The 21,305-nt window shown below is 44.8% G+C and overlaps 1 protein-coding gene across 2 annotated transcripts in view; it reads left to right on the forward strand.

Moving 5' to 3' along the window:
• The first annotated feature begins 7,841 nt into the window (after positions 1-7,841).
• Positions 7,842-21,305, forward strand: part of LOC137519681 (protein QNR-71-like) — a 28,888-nt gene continuing 15,424 nt past the window's right edge. The window contains exon 1 of one of the 2 annotated variants that reach the window (XM_068238650.1): positions 7,842-7,936. In XM_068238650.1, the coding sequence (XP_068094751.1) occupies positions 7,930-7,936 (7 nt within the window). In that variant the 5' untranslated portion in view covers positions 7,842-7,929. Of the gene's footprint in view, positions 7,937-15,128; positions 15,234-21,305 lie in introns of those variants that run through there. The other variant, XM_068238649.1, reaches the window with a different exon arrangement.

Here is a 21,305-nt window from a genome sequence, read left to right on the forward strand (position 1 = left end):
TCTTTGTGTAGAGTGGCTGTGGCTGGATAGTGTACTGGTTAGGGGTTCTTCCTCTGACACAGGAGACCAGGGTTTGAATTTCAGCTTTCCCTGTTTAGTAAGCCAGCACCTCAGTGAGGAGACCTTGGGCAAAACTCCCTAACACTGCTACTGCCTGTAGAGCACACCCTAGTGACTGCAGCTCTCGTGCTTTGAGTCCACCAGGAGAAAAAGCGCGATATAAATGCTCTGTGTCTTGTCTAGAGGTTTGTGCTTCCACTATGACATGGGCTAACGCAAAACCTGTCAGTAAGAGGTTCAAAGTTGTCAGCTTTAAACTTTGAAAGGAAATAATTACTTTACACTGCATTTTACCTTTAGAAAAATGTACATCTTACAAGCACATGCACATCTAGATTTTCCATGTTACAGTTTTTGTCTTAGTGCTCCAATATAGACACTGCTGCTGACCAACAAAAACTACCTGAACTCCGAATAACTTTATCAATAACAAGGTATTTGTATGTTCTCTTCAGAAGCACAACTATCTACACACCTTTAGGCTGATATGATACTCCTACTTCCTGTCAATTTGCAACCGAACAGCACGGCAGTGGCAGGCCCTCTAACCTGTACCCAACCTCCTACATAACGGCTTAGATGGTTACCGTGTATTCCGGCGTATAAGACTCCACCCCCCCCCCCCCCCCCCAACTTTTCCAGTTAAAATATAGAGTTTGAGATATACTCGCCGTATAAGACTACCCCTCTTCCAACGCACACCAAATAAAAATTAAAAAAAACCATCATATGCTGTTGCTATGTATGAACAGATACTGGTGCTTTACTGTATGTGGTACCCAGTCTATAACAGTATTGATTGGTCAGCTCTTCTTGTCTACCTGTTTATCAGAGCGGAATAGAAGAATAGATTGCGTTGTGCCCTTAAAACATGCCTCTTTCATCCGTCTTACCCTCCCTAGTATCCTATTTACCTCCTCCTCGGCCTCTCAGATCTCGCACATGTGCGCCTGCGCCGCTTCGGTACAGTGCTTAGCAGTGAGATCTGAGGGTCGTAAAAGGACAGGGCGTATCACCTGGCATGTATGACACCCGGCGTATAAGACGACCCCTGACTTTTCAGATGATTTTCAAGGGTTAAAAAATAGTCTTATACGCCAGAATATAAAGAATCACATTCCTTCTGAAACCAGAAGAATTAGGACTTGCCTGCCAAGAAACCAAAGAATAAGAAAAGTTGTTTTGAGTAGATAGGACAGATCTATACTGCCTTAAGGTGGCCAAACATCTATTGACTTGGCAGCCGATCGACCGACCGATTTAATAATTATCAAATCGGATGAAAATTGGTGCCGCCAAGAACATGCCCTATTAACTATGTAACCAATATCGGGCAGACATTGAATGGTCACATGTATCGATTGGACATGCTGCAAGATGTCAAAATAAAGTCAAAATAAACACACACACGTCATACTTGCCTCTGTGTAGTCTGCTCATCAATCACTTGCTCTTCTTCTGCGTCCTTATGGTCCACTGTGATCGCTGGAATTCTCTGTCCTCCATTTTAGAATTAGCGATGACCCTGTAACAACTTCTGGGTCAGCACTCCATTGAGCCATAGGGAAACATGGACATTACCTTGCACATCAGTCGTCCTTTCAGTTATAACTGACAGCAACTGATACAGTAAAAAAAAAAGTAAAAAGTAAAGGTACCACACACCATACAATACAATGATCCAGGTTTATGGCAATTCGATAAAAACAATCAGTTGTACAGAAAAAATTAAAAGCTGTTTTTTTTTTTATTCATTCGAGAAATCTGATCGAATTTCCTGTTTTCATTCGATAAAAGAAGACCTGCAATGTTGGATTTTTCTGATCAATTTATATGTAAATTGAATGGAGTGTGGTAGATTGACAATTTCTTGATGTACAGACCCAAGCAATTTTTGAGTTTTCAAACATTTTTTTCATAATTGGGAAAAAACTGAACATATGTGTGTACTGCATTGGTCAGATTTTTGACATGTTACAATCTGCAACATGAATTGAAAAGATATTTTAAAAATTGTATGATGTGTGGCCACCTTAAGTAGGGCTTTCAGTTTTTGGAGAGACAAGTCTCACAAAATCTAAGGTAAGTATGTAATATTTGTTTGCAGGTGTATCGTGTTTACAGAATTTTAAATAATTTTACTTGGTAAAGGCTCACTTTAGCTATTGAGTTCTTCTGACCCCATGGGGCTAGAAGCAGTTGAACTGTCCTATATGCTGTATATACTGATGTAAAATATTCATTATAAAGGTTTTATTACAAAGATGCTTACTGTAGATTTACAGACCCATCCCTTGCCCTGAGCAAAAAATAAGAATGTTTTGTACAGATACAGACACAGCAGCATGAGGAGGACAACCTCAGAAATGATACAGATTTCAAAACATATTTTCTGCTTATGTGTTCCTGTGCAATGTAATGGTATAAATAATGCATAATACAATCACATGCTAAAGGGGGGGAAATACATCTTTTCAGAGGAGAAAGTCAATGTGAAAAAATACAATTAACCACTTTAAGGCTCTATTCGCACTTGCGTTTTATTGCCGGCGTTTTGCAGGAGTGATTTTTCCGCGATTTCACACGGAAAAATCACTGAACACTGCGGCGATTTTGGCGCGATCACGTTTTGCTTTTCTATAGCACTGAAACGCGATCGCCTTGAAATCGCCTGAAAATGGTGCAGGCTACGCGTTTGGCGTTTTTGGGCGATTTGCTCGATTAGCGCAAATCGCCCAAGTAAGAGCGGGCCCATTAGGGTTTCATTATGCTAGCGCTTTTAAAAAGCGCTAGCGTTTGAGCGTTTTGCCAAAATCGCGGCAAAACGCTCTAGTGTGAATGGGGCCTAAGGTTGTGAAATTTTCCTTAAAGGGGTTCTTTCACGAATCAGGAAAAAAATAAAAAGTGGTTTATGCATAAACTATTAAACATCCTTGTAAAATAGTGTAAAAAGTTTTTTAAAAAAATGAATGTTCTTGATCATGAGTCCCTCACTGCCAAAATACGTTCCTATATAGATAAAACGGGTCTCCCCACTCTGGATTCGGATGTGATCAAAGAATTGGAGAAGGAAATCTCTGAATCGGAGGTCCTCTCTAGCATTGCCACTCTTAGACCTGGCAAGAGCCTGGGCCCAGATGGCTACTCAGGTGCTTTCTATAAGATGTTTGACAACTACATCGCTCCCATGATGACATCTGCCATCAACATCATATCTCTCTCCCAACCCTTCCCTAGACAGGCCCTACAAGCTCACATAGTAGTCATACCCAAAAGCGGAAAGGATCCTAATGCATGCAGTAGTTACCGCCCCATCTCCTTAATTAATATAGACATTAAGATATTCTCCAAAATAATTGCTGAAAGGCTTAAAGAGCACCTCACTACACTAATTCATCCCGATCAGGCAGGATTCACCCCCAAGCGGGAGGCAAGAGATAACATTCTCAAAACTATCTCCCTCATACACAGAGCTCAGGATGCCCAGGTTCCAATGTGTATCCTGGCGGTTGATGCTGAGAAGGCGTTCGACAGGATCCATTGGTGCTTCCTTAGGGAGACCTTGGCTCAGATAGGTCTGGGCCCCAACCTCCTCAACAAGATTATGAGTCTATACCACAATCCCTCTGCTCGGGTACGGGTCAATGGGATCCTGTCGGACGCCTTCGACATCAATAACGGTACTAGACAGGGCTGCCCGCTGTCCCCGCTCCTCTACATCCTCTGTATGGAACATTTTGCCAGGGCCCTCTGGGACAATCCGGATATCAGAGGCATGGACTACAAGGACTCCTCTGCTAAACTTTCACTTTTTGCTGATGACCTCTTATTATACATCACGAATCCCTTGGTTTCCTTGCCCAATTTTCTTAAGGAGGCCAGGGAATTTGGGGATCTTAGTAATTTCAAAATTAACTTATCACAAACGGAGATCCTCAACATCTCTCTACCCCAGCCTGCTATTCAAAATCTACAGTCCTCTTTCCCCTTTAGGTGGGTCAAAGACTCTATAAAATATTTGGGGATTATTATTCCACGTCAATTATCTAACCTATTTAGCCTGAACCTCCCCCCGCTTACTGATAAAATTTATAAAGGATCTTCAATCGTGGAGGGATCTGCGCATCCCCTGGCTAGGCCGGGTTAATGTTATCAAAATGGACATTCTGCCCCGGATCCTGTACGTTTTACAAGCCATTCCCATCGGCATTCCTAAGGCGTTCCTCTCTCAACTAAGGTCCAAACTTAGCTCCTTCCTATGGCAAGGAAAGAAGCCTCGGACTAATATCAATCTATTATTTAGACCCAAAAAGGACGGAGGGCTGGGCCTCCCTAATTTTCAAAAATATTATGATGCCTCCCTTCTCTCACTGATAATAGATTGCTTCCATGGTAGGCCACAAAAACAGTGGGTTTCCAATGAAGCAGCCTCGGACCCATCTGATATCAGGGCTCTACTTTGGACCCCCAAACCCAAGAGACCCCACCATTCCCTTCTCCAATTCTGGTCCAGAACAATACTAGAGCGCTGGGATAGGATCAGAAAGAATTATAACATCTCCATGATCCCTAGCCCGCTTACATCTATTTTGGATCATGCTGACTTTGGCCCTGGGGTGGGCAGGGGTTCCTTACTGGGTAGACAAAGGCAACAATGGCCCCAGATCAGACACTACATCACATCCGATAGCCTCCAATCCCCCTCTAACTGGAGTGTCACTGATCACAGTCCCCCCCCTGGCTGGTTCCTGCACCATCAATTTAATATCTTTTACAGATCCCTCAAACCCAAAAGCTACATTCACAGGCCCCTTACAGCCTTTGAGAATCTATGCGCTCTAGCTTCCAGTCCTGAACACCAGCTCTCACAACTCTATAGCATTCTGAACGCAGAGTCTGGAGAAAAATGCCTCCAAAAGCTGATGGAGGCATGGCACAGGGACCTTGGTAGGGAGATCGACACAGAGGAATGGGACAAAGTCTTCACCCTAGCCCATAAGACCTCCCCATCAGTCCTCCTTCAGGAAAGAAATTAGAAACTCATCACTAGGTGGTACAGAGATCCACTTAGACTATCCAAATTTCAACCCAATGCCTCCGGGAGATGCTGGAGATGTGACTCTGAAAGAGGGGACTTCTTTCATATTTGGTGGGCGTGCGGAAAACTGAGGGGATTCTGGGACAAGGTCTTTGATCTTCATGATTTTTTATACCTGAGCCCAATGCCCTTCTCCCCTGAGGTCGCTCTCCTCTCCATTTTGCCGGCTCTATATCCAGAGTTAATAAATCAATGTTCAGATTTATCTTGATAGCAGCTAGAGAGTTAATTGCAAGAAAATGGCTCTAAAGGGACCCCCCTGAGGTGCCCGAATTAATCTCTTATGTCAATCATATCATGAGAATGGACGAACTCACTCAGACAGCTCAGTCCAACCCTCACAATTTCACCTCCAGATGGGCGGTGTGGACGGAGTTGCCTTCAATAGGTTCCTAAAAAACTAGGCCCTCTCCCCCCCCCCACCACCCCATATTAGTCATCAGGGCTTTTGGCTGGGCTCATCTCCATATCCAATCACATGACCTTTAGCCATCCCTTAATTGTAGTCCTCTCCCAACATCTCTCCCAACATCTCTCTCAACAACCCCTTTTTGGTGATAACGGGTATAATGTTTTTCAAGGCAATACGTTGACACCATCAGTATGTAATGGTTTTATACTTACCTATCCCCCATATAGCTTTGAGACTAGTAATGTTTACTTTTTAGCAGTAGTCGCCCTCCCATATTCACACTACGCCAATATGGGTTAGGCAATTGGTTAATATAATAGCATTATCTCTGTTATAATCTGGAATTTAATCTTACTCTGTAAGTGATACCATTGGTTTCCTCCCCCTGTTCCCCCCTCCCTCTCCCACCCTTTTACCCCCCTCCCCCACCCTTTTACCCCCCTCCATTTTCCCACCCCCTTATACCCCCCCACCTCCCTCCTTTCCTCCCCTCTCTTCCCTCCCCCTCCCTACTTACAAATGAGGATATACTTGCTCTCTCAGGCTGTCTATGTATAAGACTATCACAATGTATGTATCTTTGTATGTATATTGCCGCAACTTGATGGTCTGTCTGTTATCTCAAGCACCTCAATAAAAGTTGATTGTTTAAAAAAAAAATGAATGGTTTCATCAATATAACATGTATTGTAAATAGTGACAGATGAGGGCTGGGAGGCTAATCCATTTGTTAGGGGTGTTTTTTTTTACTTTCTTTTCACAACCATAACTGCTGCCTACATAGTTTTCAGTGGTGTAACCCACTTCTAGCAGGAATCGCCTTTATAACCCTAATAGCTGAGCTCCGCTGAGCTGCTGGATATGTGTTTACATTGTTGCTAGGCAACCAGACCCCAGGTGCAGAGACGCCTTTGTGAAGAGTCATAAGCTGCAGGGAGAATCAGTCCCAACTAGACCATATGATTCTTTGTCAGATTCGATTCAATTTGATTCGATTCATTGATATGATTTGATTCAATCTGACATGTCCGATTCATGATTCGATTCAATATAATTCAAATTGAATCGAATCAGAAATCAGACATGTCAGATTGAATCAAATCAAATCAATGAATCGAATCAAATTGAATTGAATCTGACAAAGAATCATATGGTATAGATTGAACTGATTCTCCCTGCAGCTTATGACTCTTTTCACAAAATGAGTCTCTGCACAGGGTCTGGTTGCCTAGCAACAATGTAAACACATATTCAGCAGCTCAGCAGAGCTCAGCAGTAAGGGTTATAACGTGATTCCTGGTAGAAGTGGGTTATACCACTGAAAACTATGTAGGCAGCAGTTATGGTTGTAAAAGATGGTTGTAAAAAAAAGTAAAAAAAACAAAACACCCCTAACAAATGGATTAGCCTCCCAGTCCTTCATACGTCACTATTTACAATACATGTTATATTGATGAAACCATTCATTTTAAAAAAAAATCTTTTTACACTATTTTAGAAGGATGTTTAATAGTTTATGCATAAACCACTTTTTATTTTTTTCCTCATTCGCGGAAGAACCCCTTTAAAAGACAGACTCTCTATGAAAAGGAACAGACTGCACTGGAATTAGGCCCCGTTTACACTTAATCAGTTGCTCTCAGTTATAACTGAAAGGACAACTGATATACAAAGTAATGCCCGTGTTTCCCAATGGCACAGTTCACACTTAACGCATTTTAACTGAAATCTTTTTCACAATGCACTGCTATGGAAAAGAAAAAAAATGTGTACAGTGCGACGTTAAAGTTGCACGTTAGAAAATGTTCTAGCGCAGACTAACGCACAGCAATGCAAAGTCTGTGCGACATTCACAGTGCACAAGTTGCGTTGTGTGTAACGTGTAGCAATATTTAGGAAGTGCTGCGTTATAGGTGGTTTTAGCTGCGTTAGACTGTTTTTCACATGCTCAGTAATGTTGTTTTATAGTTTTTTGTGTGCAGGAGAGGAGGAGGGGAGAGTCGGCAATTTTGCCTAGCCACATGGCTAATTAATATTCGCTGCACTGCAATGCCGGTTCTCTTCCTGCTAGCAATGATTCATATGAATCATTCTCTGCCTGCTAGCAATGATTCATATGAATCATTCTCTGCCTGCTAGCAATGATTCATATGAATCATTCTCGGTTTTTGCCTGCTAGCAATGATTCATATGAATCATTGCCGGTTCTATCGAACGAAAACGGCGCACCAAGAGCCACATAACGCGGCTCTATGTAGCGTCCACCTTAACGTCCCCTGCAACGCAACGTCCCACTGTGTAAGAGCCCTTAGTGTAAACAGGGCCTAAAATATGTAAAGACTAAAGTCAAAAGCAAGGGATGCTGGGTAAGAGACTACCACAAAGCTGCCTAGTCAATATGTGACCCCCTCTTACATCTAGCAACTGCCTAGGTTTGCCTTGTGTTGTGGATGATCCAGCTCTAGGTTAGGTTTGGCATCAGTCAGGGAAGAAATTACAGTTGATTGGAATATGAGGTGACAGCAGTGGCGTAGCTTAGGAGCTGTGGGCCCCGATGCAAGTTTTACATGGGGCCCCCCAAGCAATCTCCATACATATCAATTGATACGTTGCGCCAAAACCTGCCAATGGCAACTACAGTGTCAGAGGTGCAAGAAGGGAATAGTGAGCAGTTTGTTAATGATTACCACTATTCAAAGTATCTATAGAAGTGATTATTATGAGCACAGGACCAATAGAGAGCTGATACTGCAATTCAGGGAGGGCCCTACGGGGCCCCTCTGGCCCAAGGGCCCCGATGCGGTCGCTACCTCTGCACCCCCTATTGCTACGCCCCTGGGTGACAGGGTGACAGGGCGAGGAAGCAGCAAGGAAGAGACTGTGGCTTTGGGGAGTGAGGAGTATAAGGTTAAAAACAGCCCAGAAAAGATTAAGGTTAAGCTATGTGAGGAGAGTTCAGGGGTCTCACAAGTTCTGAAAAAACAACAAAAAAACAAGCTTGTGGCAGCTCTAGACTGTCAATATCCAAGGTCTGAAATGACTTGGTGACCAGCTGTCATCCTGGAATTGTTATGATTATTATCACTTGGGATGGAATGTAACTGTGGTGTAAGTATGGGGCCAAAAGATCCCCTATGTAATCACCTATGAAACTCCATATTAACTGAAAAAAATTATCTAATAATAAATTATTTATATAGCTTAAACATCCCGTTGTTTTTAAGGTAGGAACACACTAGACAGAAACGCTAGCGTTGCAGAAAACGTAGCAAAAAACTCACATAATGCAAGTCAATAGGCCTCATGAAAAAAAGGCATATGCTTTGCAATGTGCGTTTTTAAAAACGCTGGTTTTGCTGCATGTTTTTTAAAAACGCATAAAAAACGCACATACTGAAAGTCAATGGTGCCGCAGAGGTATTGCGTTTAGTGCGTTTTGTATGCGTTTTGCAGGCGTTTAAAAAAAAACATTTTAGGCCTCTTTCACAGTTGGTCGCAACGCAAATTACAACGCAACGCCCCCCAAACTTAATGCCCCGTTATCGTTGCATGCAGTAGAGCAGTGGTTCCCAACCTTTTCCGGCCCGGGGAACACTGCCTGACCAAATTTTTCTCCGGGGAACGGCGCGGGGGGGGCGGCGACGGGCGGAGTTGCGGCTGCATAGCTAGCATAGTTGCCCCAGTGTAGGGAGTTTAGTTGCCTCAGTATAGCCAGTATAGTGCCCCAGTATAGCCAGAATAGTGCCCCAGTATAGCCAGCATAGTGCCCCAGTATGCGTACAGTCAAAAATGGCGTGGGGAAAAAATGGCGCACAGTGATAAATCTTTTAAAACGGTATTTATAGTTTTAAGGATATGCAGTAACTTTATTTAAAACGCTATTTATCGTTGGTCTGACCCCCGCCCCTCATGTCCTGCGGTGTCCCCCGGTTCCTGTCTGCCTCCCCCGCCCCCCTCGCACGTCCAATTTTGTCTCCCAGTGATTTCATCTCTGCCCCGGACTGGAGTGTAATGCTACAACAGTCCTACCTAAGCAGATCTTACGAACAGCTGGTGGATGTATCTGCTCGCTGCCGCTGGAGACTTTCTAAAGCACCAATCACGCTGGGGGCGCTGCTCCAGAACTGCCAATCACCGCTGCTCATGTCTCTGCTCCGTCTGCTAATTGGACGCGATGGTCTCGGAGGCGGGAGCATTGGGTCCAATTAGCAGACGGAGCAGAGAAATGAGCAGCGGTGATTGGCAATTCTGGAGCAGCGCCCCCAGCGTGATTGGTGCATCAGAAAGTCTCCGGCGGCAGCGAGCAGATACATCCACCAGCTGTTCGTAAGATCTGCTTAGGTAGGACTGTTGTAGCATTACACTCCAGTCCGGGGCAGAGATGAAATCACTGGGAGACAAAATTGGACGTGCGAGGGGGGCGGGGGAAGCAGAAGACAGGAACGGGGGGACACCGCAGGACATGAGGGGCGGGAGTCAGACCAACGATAAATAGCGTTTTAAATAAAGTTACTGCATATCCTTAAAACTATAAATACCGTTTTAAAAGATTTATCACTGTGCGCCATTTTTTCCCCACGCCATATTTTCCTGACCCGCCCAGTATAGCCAGCATAGTGCCCCAGTATAGCCAGCATAGTGCCCCAGTATAGCTAGTATAGTGCCCCAGTATAGCCAGAATAGTGCCCCAGTATAGTGCCCCAGTATAGCCAGTATAGTGCCCCAGTATAGCCAGAATAGTGCCCCAGTATAGCCAGCATAGTGCCCCAGTATAGCTAGTATAGTGCCCCAGTATAGCCAGAATAGTGCCCCAGTATAGCCAGCATAGTGCCCCAGTATAGCCCCCCAGTATAGCTAGTATAGTGCCCCAGTATAGCCCCCAGTATAGTGCCCCAGTATAGCCAGTATAGTGCCCCAGTATAGCCAGAATAGTGCCCCAGTATAGCCAGCATAGTGCCCCAGTATAGCTAGTATAGTGCCCCAGTATAGCCCCCCAGTATAGCCAGTATAGTGCCCCAGTATAGTGCCCAAGTATAGCTAGTATAGTGCCCCAGTATAGCCAGAATAGTACCCCAGTATAGTGCCCCAGTATAGCTAGTATAGTGCCCCAGTATAGCCAGAATAGTGCCCCAGTATAGCTAGTATAGTGCCCCAGAATAGTGCCCCAGGATAGCCAGTATAGTGCCTCCCGCCCGTCCCCACGGCCAACGCTGTTATTATCTTAACAGCTGCCGCTCTCCCCCTCTCCAGCGCGTGTATATTCTAGCAGCGTATCTCCGGCTGCTCTGTCTGTGTGATGCGGAAGGAAGCATCCGGGCAGCGGCTTCCTGTAACGGCGATATGTATCGCCGTTACTATGGGAACCGAGCCCTCCCTCCTTCCGCATCACACAGACAGAGCAGCCGGAGATACGCTGCTAGAATATACAGGCGCCGGAGAGGGGAGAGCGGCCGCTGCTATGCTAATAACAGCGGCGGCACGGGCGGGAGGGGGAGAAGAGGACGGCACACCAGGCAACGTTCCGCGGCACACTAGTGTGCCGCGGAACACTGGTTGAAAAACACTGCAGTAGAGCATACAGGCAATGAAAAGTATGTTTCCAGGTCATTACTGAGCATGTGCAAACAGTCTAATGCAGCTAATAACGTGTATAACGCACAGCATGCAGCACTTTCTAATAACGCTACACGTTACACACAAACGCAAAGTGTGCACTGTGAATGTCGCACAGACTTAGCATTGCTGTGCGTTAGTCTGCGCTGAAACATTTTCTATCGTGCGACTTTAACGTCGCACTGTGTAAGAGGCCTCAATGAAGTATTTCCGCTTCCTCTTGACTTCCTTGTGATTTGCATAAAACGCATGAAAAAAAAGCATGCAAAATTCATACAAAACACATATGCGTTTTATTGCGAACTGCAAACTCATTAAAACGCATCTGAAATGGGAAGTTTCTGTTATTTGCATTTTGAGGTAAGCTTGTTACTGTAGCTAAAAAAACCTGTTGGCACTGCACAGTTTGGCACAGGCACACACACCACTTCAAAAAAATGAGGGGACATATAGGGCCCAAAAACGAATGCAAATCGCATGCGTTTTTGATTTCTCATAGGAGAACATTGCATGTGATTTGCAGTACAGTATGCAGGAAGAAGGAAATTGCATTGAAAACACATCCCAGTGCAATTTTATGTGTCCCATAGACTAAAATTACGTGCAATTTCGCATGCATTTTCTGCTATGCTTCCCTGCGATCAGTAAAGTGCTAGTGCAGTGTCACTGTATGAGGATGTTCCCACAGCATCATTACAAATTTTAGAAAATCGAAATCTTGCTACGCGTGTAGCAGTTTTTGGAGCAATTCAACTTTAAGAGGAATGTACAAAAATGCACATTTATTTAAAAAAATTTGCTCTGGAAATCGCAATCTAAACGCTTAGAGAATACACTTGCATTTCACAGTGTGAGTGAGGGATCACACATGTGTCTGCAGGAAACGCAGACGTTTCCCCTCAAACATTTTGCTTCATAATTTGTGCATTTGTCTCGATTGAACATGGGCATTTTTACAGAAACCAGTGATTTCGTCATGCGCAGAGCTCTCCCAGCCACGGTTGCGCGGTGTAGGACGCGTGCAGCCAGGCCAGCGCAGGCGCAGTGCAGCCCGACTCTGGCAACCAGGAAGAGGCTGCCGGGGGAGGGAGGGTTGTCAGGACAGCTCCCCAGACATGCCTGCTCCCTTCGTTTCTCCTATTCTTTTCAGCTCTGGAATCCTTTAATACCGTTTTTTTTAATCACTGGTGTGTACCTGGTGCTATTTTTCCCTTTACATCCAGTGAGGCCTCGTTCACATTGCGTTCCGATCGCTGTTGCGTTTGCGTTGGGCGTTTTTTGACACTTTTTTCCCCTTCCCGGCGATTTCTGTGAGCTGGGCGTTTTTTTGGAAATGCTTTTGTAGAGCGATTCCGGTTTTTCACTTCCTGACGTCAGTGTATGGCGTGCGTGTATGGAGAGTGGAATGCACGCCGGAAGCCAGATGAGGGACGAGCGCAGGCCACGGACAGATAATGTATCCTTTAAACGGGGCACCGGGTGGGAGGACATTTACATTTGGGGGGACAGCATTGGAGGTTTCGTTGCGTTCGTTGATGGTCGGGAAGCTGCATGCCATTACCGTCGCACACCCGATTGAGCAACATCTTGCAGCATGTGCGATCGAGAATGCAACCAATTTTCGTCCCAAATTTGGTCGCATTGTCTGTCGGGCATGCACTTGGAGGCACCGATTTTCATCCAATTTGATTATTATAATCGAATTGGATGGTCGATCGGCCTCTAAGTCGCCTGATGCATGGCCACCTTTACCACCTCCATGAAGTATGGAGGTGCTAAAACTGTCCAGTCATTGGCCAATTAAAATTGGATGTGTGTACCAGTCTTTACACATAAGAACCAACCTGCACGATACTACACAGTGCTAATTACATTTATTACACTTGATTTACCTTTTTATTTCAAAATATTCCAGGATTTCTGATCAGATAATACTACTGGATGGAAGACCTGTACACTGAGAATTGAGAAGTGGGACCGAATTGCCACCTAGCGGGTGCACATCTGTAAATATGAGACAAATGGAAGGCCCAGTACATTGTGCCAAACTCAGATATTTGGGTTGTAGTCCCCGCAGAACACATTCCGTGTTACAGAGAGAATTACTGCATCTCTTGCAGAAGGCCTATCATGAGGCCCCATTCACACTTAGAAACGCAAGGAGTGATTTTTCTGCAATTTCACGTAGAAAAATCACTGAACACTGCGGCGATTTTGCCGCGATCGCGTTTAACGCTTCTATAGCACTGAGACGCGATCGCTGGGAAATCGCCTGAAAATGGTGCAGGCGACGCGTTTCGCGTTTTTGCCCATTTTTGGGCGATTTGCGCAAATCACCCAAGAACGGCCCATAGGGTTTCATTACGCTAGCGCTTTTAAAAATCACTAGCGTTTGAGCGTTTTGCCAAAAATCGTGGCAAAACACTCTAGTGTGAATGGGGCCTTACACCTCTGATATGTGAGAAACTTGGTAAAAGTCTGAGATTCATGAGAATGACTCATAAGCACATGAGCAGCAAAGCAGAAGCCGGGGCGTAAAATCCAGCATCTTTCCTAATTCCATAATCAGTAGGAGACCTTAGGCAAGTCTCCCTAACACTGCTACTGCCTATAGAGCGCGTCCTAGTGGCTGCAGCTCTGGCGCAATGGGCTCTATTCTCAAAGACTTCACGCATGCGGTAAAGTACATGCGGGAAGTTTGCGACCAAAACACCGTCAAGCTGACATTCTCAAAATGTTCCGCATGTTTTTTCCGCATGCGGAAAAAGTGTGGTAAAAGTGCGGCATTCATGCGGAAAAATTTCCGCAAAAGTCGGTATTTTCCGTAATAAAAAATCAATTCTCAAAAATGTTCAGGCGCATCATTTCGTCGTTATTTACCGATTTTTTATCACCTACAAGAAGTAGGTGATATATTCCGCATCCCATTGACTTTAACCAAAGTGGCAGCTGCAGGACCAGCAACGCAGTACTGCGTCGCCAGCTGCAGGCTGATTAATCAGGAAGCAGCCGCTCGCGCGAGCGGCTGCTTCCTGTCAAATCACGGCGGGGGGCTCCGTGAATAGCCTGCGGGCCGCCGATGGCGGCTCGAAGGCTAAATGTAAACACAAGCGGAAATAATCCGCTTTGTTTACATTGTACGGCGCTGCTGCTGCGCAGCGCCGTAAGGCAGATCGGTGATCCCCGGCCAATCTGCGGCCGGGGATCGCCGGCATGTGACAGGGGACGTCCTGTCACTGGCTGCACAGGACGGATAGCGTCCTGTGCAGCCTCGATCGCCGGGGGGGGGGGGGGGAGCAGGTAGGAGAGGGAGGGGGGAATTTCGCCGCGGAGGGGGGCTTTGAGGTGCCCCCCCCCCCCGCAACACCCAGGCAGGCAGGAGAGATCAGACCCCCCCTGCACATCATCCCCATAGGGGGGAAAAAAGGGGGGCAATCTGATCTCTCTGCAGAGCCCACCCAGCACAGATCACTCAAAACAGCGCTGGTCCTTAAGGGGGGGGGTAAAGGGTGGGTCATCAAGTGGTTAATGAAGTCTGGAGGCTTATGGGCTGTGCTTGCTGGACTTTAACTTTTTTTTTTAACACTTTTTCATGCGACCTTTTTACCGCATGATTTCCGCATGAATAATGGCTGTTACTGCATCTTTTTTCCCGCGTGCGGAAAACATGCAGAAAATATTAGTGAATGTGGAAAAAATGCGGGGTTTACCACTGGCGGTAATTTTGCGGTAATATTTTGCGGTGATTTGGGCTCTTTGAGAATAGAGCCCTTTGAGTCCGCCAGGAGAAAAGAGTGATATAAATGTTATTTGTCTTGACTATCACATCATATGATGGGCCTGCAGGCTGTTCTTAAACAAAGGAGGCGGGACCAGCAGAGGCTGACAGCTATTACTTGCAGCTGTGACTTGTGGAGCTCAGTTTAAATACTGCTGTAATGGGAGCAGAGAGCATTGCACTGATCACTTCCAGGATGAAGGCTGCTGGGTTGGGAGGCTGCCTGCTGCTGATTGCTCTCTGTCTCATATACTCTGTCCAGGCAGCCAAACGTAAGTGCTTTGGGAGCTGTGTAGTTATGTTTATGGCTTCTGGTGGCTTGTAGGGTTGCAAGGAAAATAAAACTTTATTGGGCAGTGTGGCTGACTGGAGCAGTGATTTGTATCACAACCAGGGCTGCTGTAATGCTGCAACCTCAAGTGTTAATCTTTGTTTTAGATATTGCATGGTTTTAAAAGAAAACTTGCTCCCTTCTACAGGTGTGCCTGTTTTTTATGCAAATGTTTAACACTTGTGTAGTTCTTCTCTTGAAGAACTCATGAGTAACTTAGGATGGGCTCATTGAGCTGATAGCCAGTTATTCCTGTCATAGGGTGAATTAACCTCAAATTTTGATTGGCCAGTTTTACCACTTTCATGTAAGTATGAGAGTTTACATACCTGTTGGTCCTCATACTACACAGAAGTGTTTAAAAAATGGACAATTGAAATTAGAAGTGTTTGCCAGGCTTTAGTTCAGGGGTCTCAAACTTGTGGGCCATTTGCGGCCCTCGATACAATATTTTGTGGCCCTCGCTGGCAAAAGCTTCCTTATAGTTTGCTTCAGTGCTCCCAAGTAATCCGCTGCATCCCCACCGCTAAACGAGGGCTGCAGAGACCCCAAATCGCCTGGGGGGCAATCCTCCAGCATTTCCTGGAAGGGGCAGAGCTTTCAGCTCTGCCCCTCCTGACATCAATTGCGCACGGATCGCTGCCTCTCCCTGCCCCTCTCTGTGAAGGAAGAGTGAGAGGGGCGGGCAGAGACGGCGATGCGCTGCGATTGTGAAATTCCTTATGCGGCCCAGCCTCATCCTGACTTTGCCTCCTGCGGCCCCCAGGTAAATTAAGTTTGAGACCCCTGCTTTAGTTATTGGAGGGTGGGCGTGGCCATTTAATCTACCTCTGCCTAAAGGTGGACTCTAATGGTCCAATTTCTAGTGAAAAATTGTTAGTGTGTGTCAGGTGGATTCCCCACTGTGTATTATGTTTGGCCCACTTAGGACCACCAGAGAAGGTATATTGGAGAGTAAGCCCTAGATCACCACTGGGAAATATGGGGAGGGGAAAAGCACTAGGAACCAGGAACTTGTATAGGAGAGGGAGGGGGGCCACTAGACACCAGGGAACTGTATAGGGAGGACCACTATACACCAGGGAACCGTATAGGGGGGGGGGGGGCACTATACACCAGGGAACTGTATGGGGGAGGGGAGAGGTGGCCACTAGACATTGAGGTTGGCCCCAGAGCTCAATTCCTCCCCCCCCCCCCCCCCCCCCCCATTTAGAGTGCTTTCCATTACTAGCTATTACCCTCAACGCTCTGCTGCTGTAAATAGATGGGACAAATTCCACTTGCAATCGCAGGACATGCAGCATTTTTGGAGTGTTTCCATTCTAATGAATTGTATAGGAGCATGGAAATTGCTCCCGAACTCGCAAAATGCTATCACAAATCGCTAACGATTGTGATAGTGCTTTCTGAATCTTATCTTGATTTGATCAAACTTTTTTTTTTTTTTTTTGTAAAACCGCATTCAAACCTGCATCCGAACTGCTGTTAAGCTTATCTTGTGTATACATTCTTTACTTGATACATTTATGTAAACATTCTCTGGCTGTGCAGGACTTCAGCTGATGAGTCCTGGGGTGAAACACAGGTCAGAAGTCACTGCTGGCAGCATTCACAACAGTTATGAATAAAATGCACCAGCAGCTTTACAAATTAACTGAACTTTGGCCGTTATGTCTAAATGAATAATACTTGTGCACAAAAGCAAATATGATAATTGTATGGGTTATAAAAAGTAGGAAAAAACATTTTTGTTGAAAATTTTGTCAGTTTTAAACTGCTTTTAGGGGGCATATGCACATCCAATTTTAGTATGATTACCTACACACTGTTCCTAGTGTGTTAAATCTGTTGGCCCTCGTGTGGAAGTGGTAAAAATGGCTAATGAAAATTGGATGTGCATCAGGGGTCGAGTGGGGCGTGGACGCGGGTGGACGTCGTCCACCTGCTATTTTCAGAAGGTGGATGACGCCCACCCTAGCATGTGTGAAGGGAGAGAGCGAGAGAAGAGGGATCGGTGAGCACAGCAGGGAAGGGGGGATGTTTCCCTCCCCCTTCCCTCACCTTGGGGCTCCCCCTTCCTCACTCTCTCTTCCCCCCCCCCCCCCCCCCCGAACTAAAATTTGCGGGCGGGAGTCAGAACTTACCTCCATCTCGTTCCAAGCGCTGGGTAAGTAGTAATGTCTTGTTCATTTGAGCCGGTTCTTTCCTTTGAGTTGAGTGATCCGTCTCATCCACTGAACTGATTCAGTGGATCAACTCTCAGGAAAGAACTGGCTCAAATGAACCGGACAATGCTACTTACCCAGTGAAGGAGGTAAGTGGTGCTGCTGCAAGCCACCTGCAAACTTTAGTTCTGGAGAGGGAGGAAGGGGGAGCCCTGCGGGGGGAGGAGACGTTCCCCCACTGTGCCCACCAATCCCTCTTCTCTGCGCTGCCTCCCCTCCTTGTGGGGACATCTGGCTACTTATTCTGGGGGCACCTATAGACCTGGCTACATATACTGGGGACACCAATACATCTAGCTACATATACTAAGGACATCTTTACACTTGGCTACCTATTCTAGGGACAACTACACTCATAGCTACTTATACTGGGGACACCTATAGACCTGGCTACCTATGCTGGCGGTACCTATTTTGGGGGAACTGCTGTCAGATTATCTGTATTTTTGAGGAACTGCTGTTAACAGATTAAGTGTATTTTGGGGAACAGCTGCCAGATTACATGTATGTTAAGGGAATGGCTGCTGCCAGATTACATGTATTTTGGGGAACTGGTGCCAGATTGTGTATGTTTGGGGACCACTGCTGCCAGATTACATGTATTTTGGGTGATCCGCTGCCAGGTTTCGCGTATTTTGGGGAACTGCTTCCAGATTGTGTATGTTGGGGGAACTGCTGCTGCCACATTGTCTATTTTGGGGGAATTACTGCTCTCTTATCTGTATTTTGGAGAAACTTCTACCAGATTATGTGTCTTTTTGGTGAAATGCTGTCAGATTACATGGGGGATACACTACAGCAGAGCTCAAACTTCCCCGGCAGACCTTTTACATCTCTGTTAAGGTCATGTATATTTGGCCCCATCCATGTCCATGCCCACAATGTGCTTGACCCCACCCATTTTTGGTGAGGGTGTTCGGGTGAGTCCACTCACATCTTTTCCCAGGACTAGACCCCTGATGTGTATGCAACTCTTAGAGGAAAGAGAGTAAACTAACCAAGGAGTCTTGGAATGTGGAGTAAACTTGCAGATATGGGAGCACATCTACACTCGGTGTCTTGGCTGAGAATCAAACTTGAAAATTCTGTACTGTAATACCAACTACAATGATGGGTTTGTGGAGAGATCAGCTATCCGTCTACAATTACAAGTCTTGCTAAGAGATCATGCAGCAAATATAATCTTTTGTGGTGTCTTGTGTTAGTGTTAGGCATAATGTGATATAGCCATTTTTGGCTGTCCTGTTTGGTGTTCGTTTGTTTTTTTTTGTTTTGTTTTTTTTAATTGAAATTTTGCTTTGAATGAGCATCCACTGGAGATGCGCAATTCTCAGCTCTCCGCTATGGACCTTGGCCTGTTGTTGTTGTGAACCTTCTAGCTGCTTAGTCTCCATTTACTGTAGATGCTTCTGTGCTCAGCAGGAAGCAGCCTTTTTGTTCTGTGGGGTGGTCCTCCCCATCCGCTCTAGCTACACACCCCTAATCTCTGAGCACAGGATAGAGGATGGCAAATTTCAAGGGTGGTGGTGTTTGCATTGCTGAAGCGCCAACAATAGGCATGGATGCATAGCTTAGGTAATTGGGAACCCAAAGCAACTTTGTCTTGTTTACCTGAAGCTACTTTGACACTAAAGGTGCCCAAACATTGGAATGAGTATGAGCAGATTAGACAAAGAGACAAATTTTATCTCTAATCGAATCTGCCCATACACTACAGGCCGATTCCCGTCCGATTTCAGCATGGAATCGGCTGAGCCGCCGTGTCCACCCCGCTGCTGCCCCAAAATGTATAAATGTAATGTAGTGCATTTATACATTACCTGTCTGGTGTCGGCCTCCACGCGGTGACGTCCATCTTGTCGGGTAAGCCGCGCATAGTCAGACGCTATGCACCGCCGGCAATCATTGTATCTTCCTGTTGCACTGCTAAGCACTACTTCCGATTTTCACATGCTTGCGTACGTAAATCGGAAATGACTAAGGACATCTTGTGGCCAAATAGTATAATGCACCAAAAAAATTTCGTTTAATAAAAATCCCCACACTGACTGTTATAATTTTCCTTCCATGGTACCCAAACTTTTTTTTTTATTTGTAAAGGGGGGAAAAATGCACATATAAAAAAAAAGTAGTTACCTTACGGGCTGAACTTTTTAAAAATGTATGTCAAGGCGGTATTACTATAAATGTTTAGTCTATGGGCTTGTAATTAGTGATGAATGCAAAAATGCACCTTTATTTCCAAATAAAATATTGGCGCCATATGTTGTACTAGGGGAAAAAAATGTAAATGTTGCAATAACGGGACAAATGCGTGGCTTATATCCACAGTAGAATGTTTTACTTTAACACTAATGGCCAAAAACTGAAATGATGCATTTTTTTCAATTTTTTTTTTTTTATTGTTAAAATGCATTTAGGATGAAATAATTCTTGGCATACTGTACCTCCCAAAGAAAGCCTAATTGGTGGCGGGAAAAACAAGATGTAGATCATTCCGCTGTGATTAGTAGTAATTAAGTTATTGGTGAAAAAGGGAGGAGCGCTGACAGGTGAAAATTGCTCTGGTCTACAAGGGGGGGGGGGGGGGGGGGGGGAGAAACGCTCAGTCATCAAGTGGTTAAAGGAGTATTGTAGGGGAACTTACCTGGGGCTTCTAATGGTACCCCACAGATGTCGTGTTTGTTTGTGTTTTTTTTTTTTTTTTTTTTTTTTTTTTTTTTCCCCTACAGTTGTCCTTTAACCACTTCCCAACTGAAGGGTTTTACCCCTTGACGACCAGGGCAATTTTCACCTTTCAGCGCTCCTTCCATTCATTCGTCTATAACTTTATCATTACTTATCACAATGAAATGAACTATATCTTTTTTTTTCGCCACCAATTAGGCTTTCTTTAGGTGGGACATTATGCCAAGAATTTTATTCTAAATGTGTTTTAATGGGAAAATAGGAAAAAATGTGGGAATTATTATTTTTCAGTTTTTGGCCTTTATAGTTTTTAAATAATGCATGCTACTGTAATTAAAACCAATTAAATGTATTTGCCTATTTGTCCCGGTTATAAAACCGTTTAATTTATGTCCCTATCACAATGTTTGGCGCCAATATTTTAATTGGAAATAAAGGTGCATTTTTTTTCAGTTTTGCGTCCATCCTTAATTACAAAAATCTATTAACCCTTTGCACACTCACATGCAAATGTTCAAACAAATGCATTCACAGATTCACTCATCCAGGCACAACTGTTATCCCTACAGCTAAATTAAAAGCCAGGGTTTTAGTTCACAGAAGAATGCATTCTTATGCTTAGTCACCTATACTGCGCAGAAGTACCCAGGTAAACATAGGTGTCCTAACTCTGGCCCTGTAACATGCATAGTGCATACATGCCAACACATTCATTGCATCAAACCTATCAATGGATTAGGAGCACACATCCTAACTTCCTCTCCTGGGAAAGATGGTGCATCTTACCAATCGCACAAGGGAGCTAACATTGTGTCCATGTGCACCATGCGCATACACCAACATAAGCTGTGTGCATGCTGACAAACACATACACATTGCTGTTTTCTAGCCACACACCCTTCAGCACCTCCCTTTTCCTAATAATTTAATGTCCTAACTAGAGGCGATGGGCCTGGATATATGTATTTCCATCCTTAATTACAAGCCCATAGTTTATAAAGGAACAGTGTTATACCCTCTTGACATAAATATTTAAAAAGTTCAGTCCCCAAGGTAACTATTTATGTATTTTTTTTAATTAATTTTTTTTTAATTACAAA

This window comes from Hyperolius riggenbachi, chromosome 5, assembly GCF_040937935.1.
Source record: "Hyperolius riggenbachi isolate aHypRig1 chromosome 5, aHypRig1.pri, whole genome shotgun sequence".
In the NCBI taxonomy this organism is placed as follows: domain Eukaryota; kingdom Metazoa; phylum Chordata; class Amphibia; order Anura; family Hyperoliidae; genus Hyperolius; species Hyperolius riggenbachi.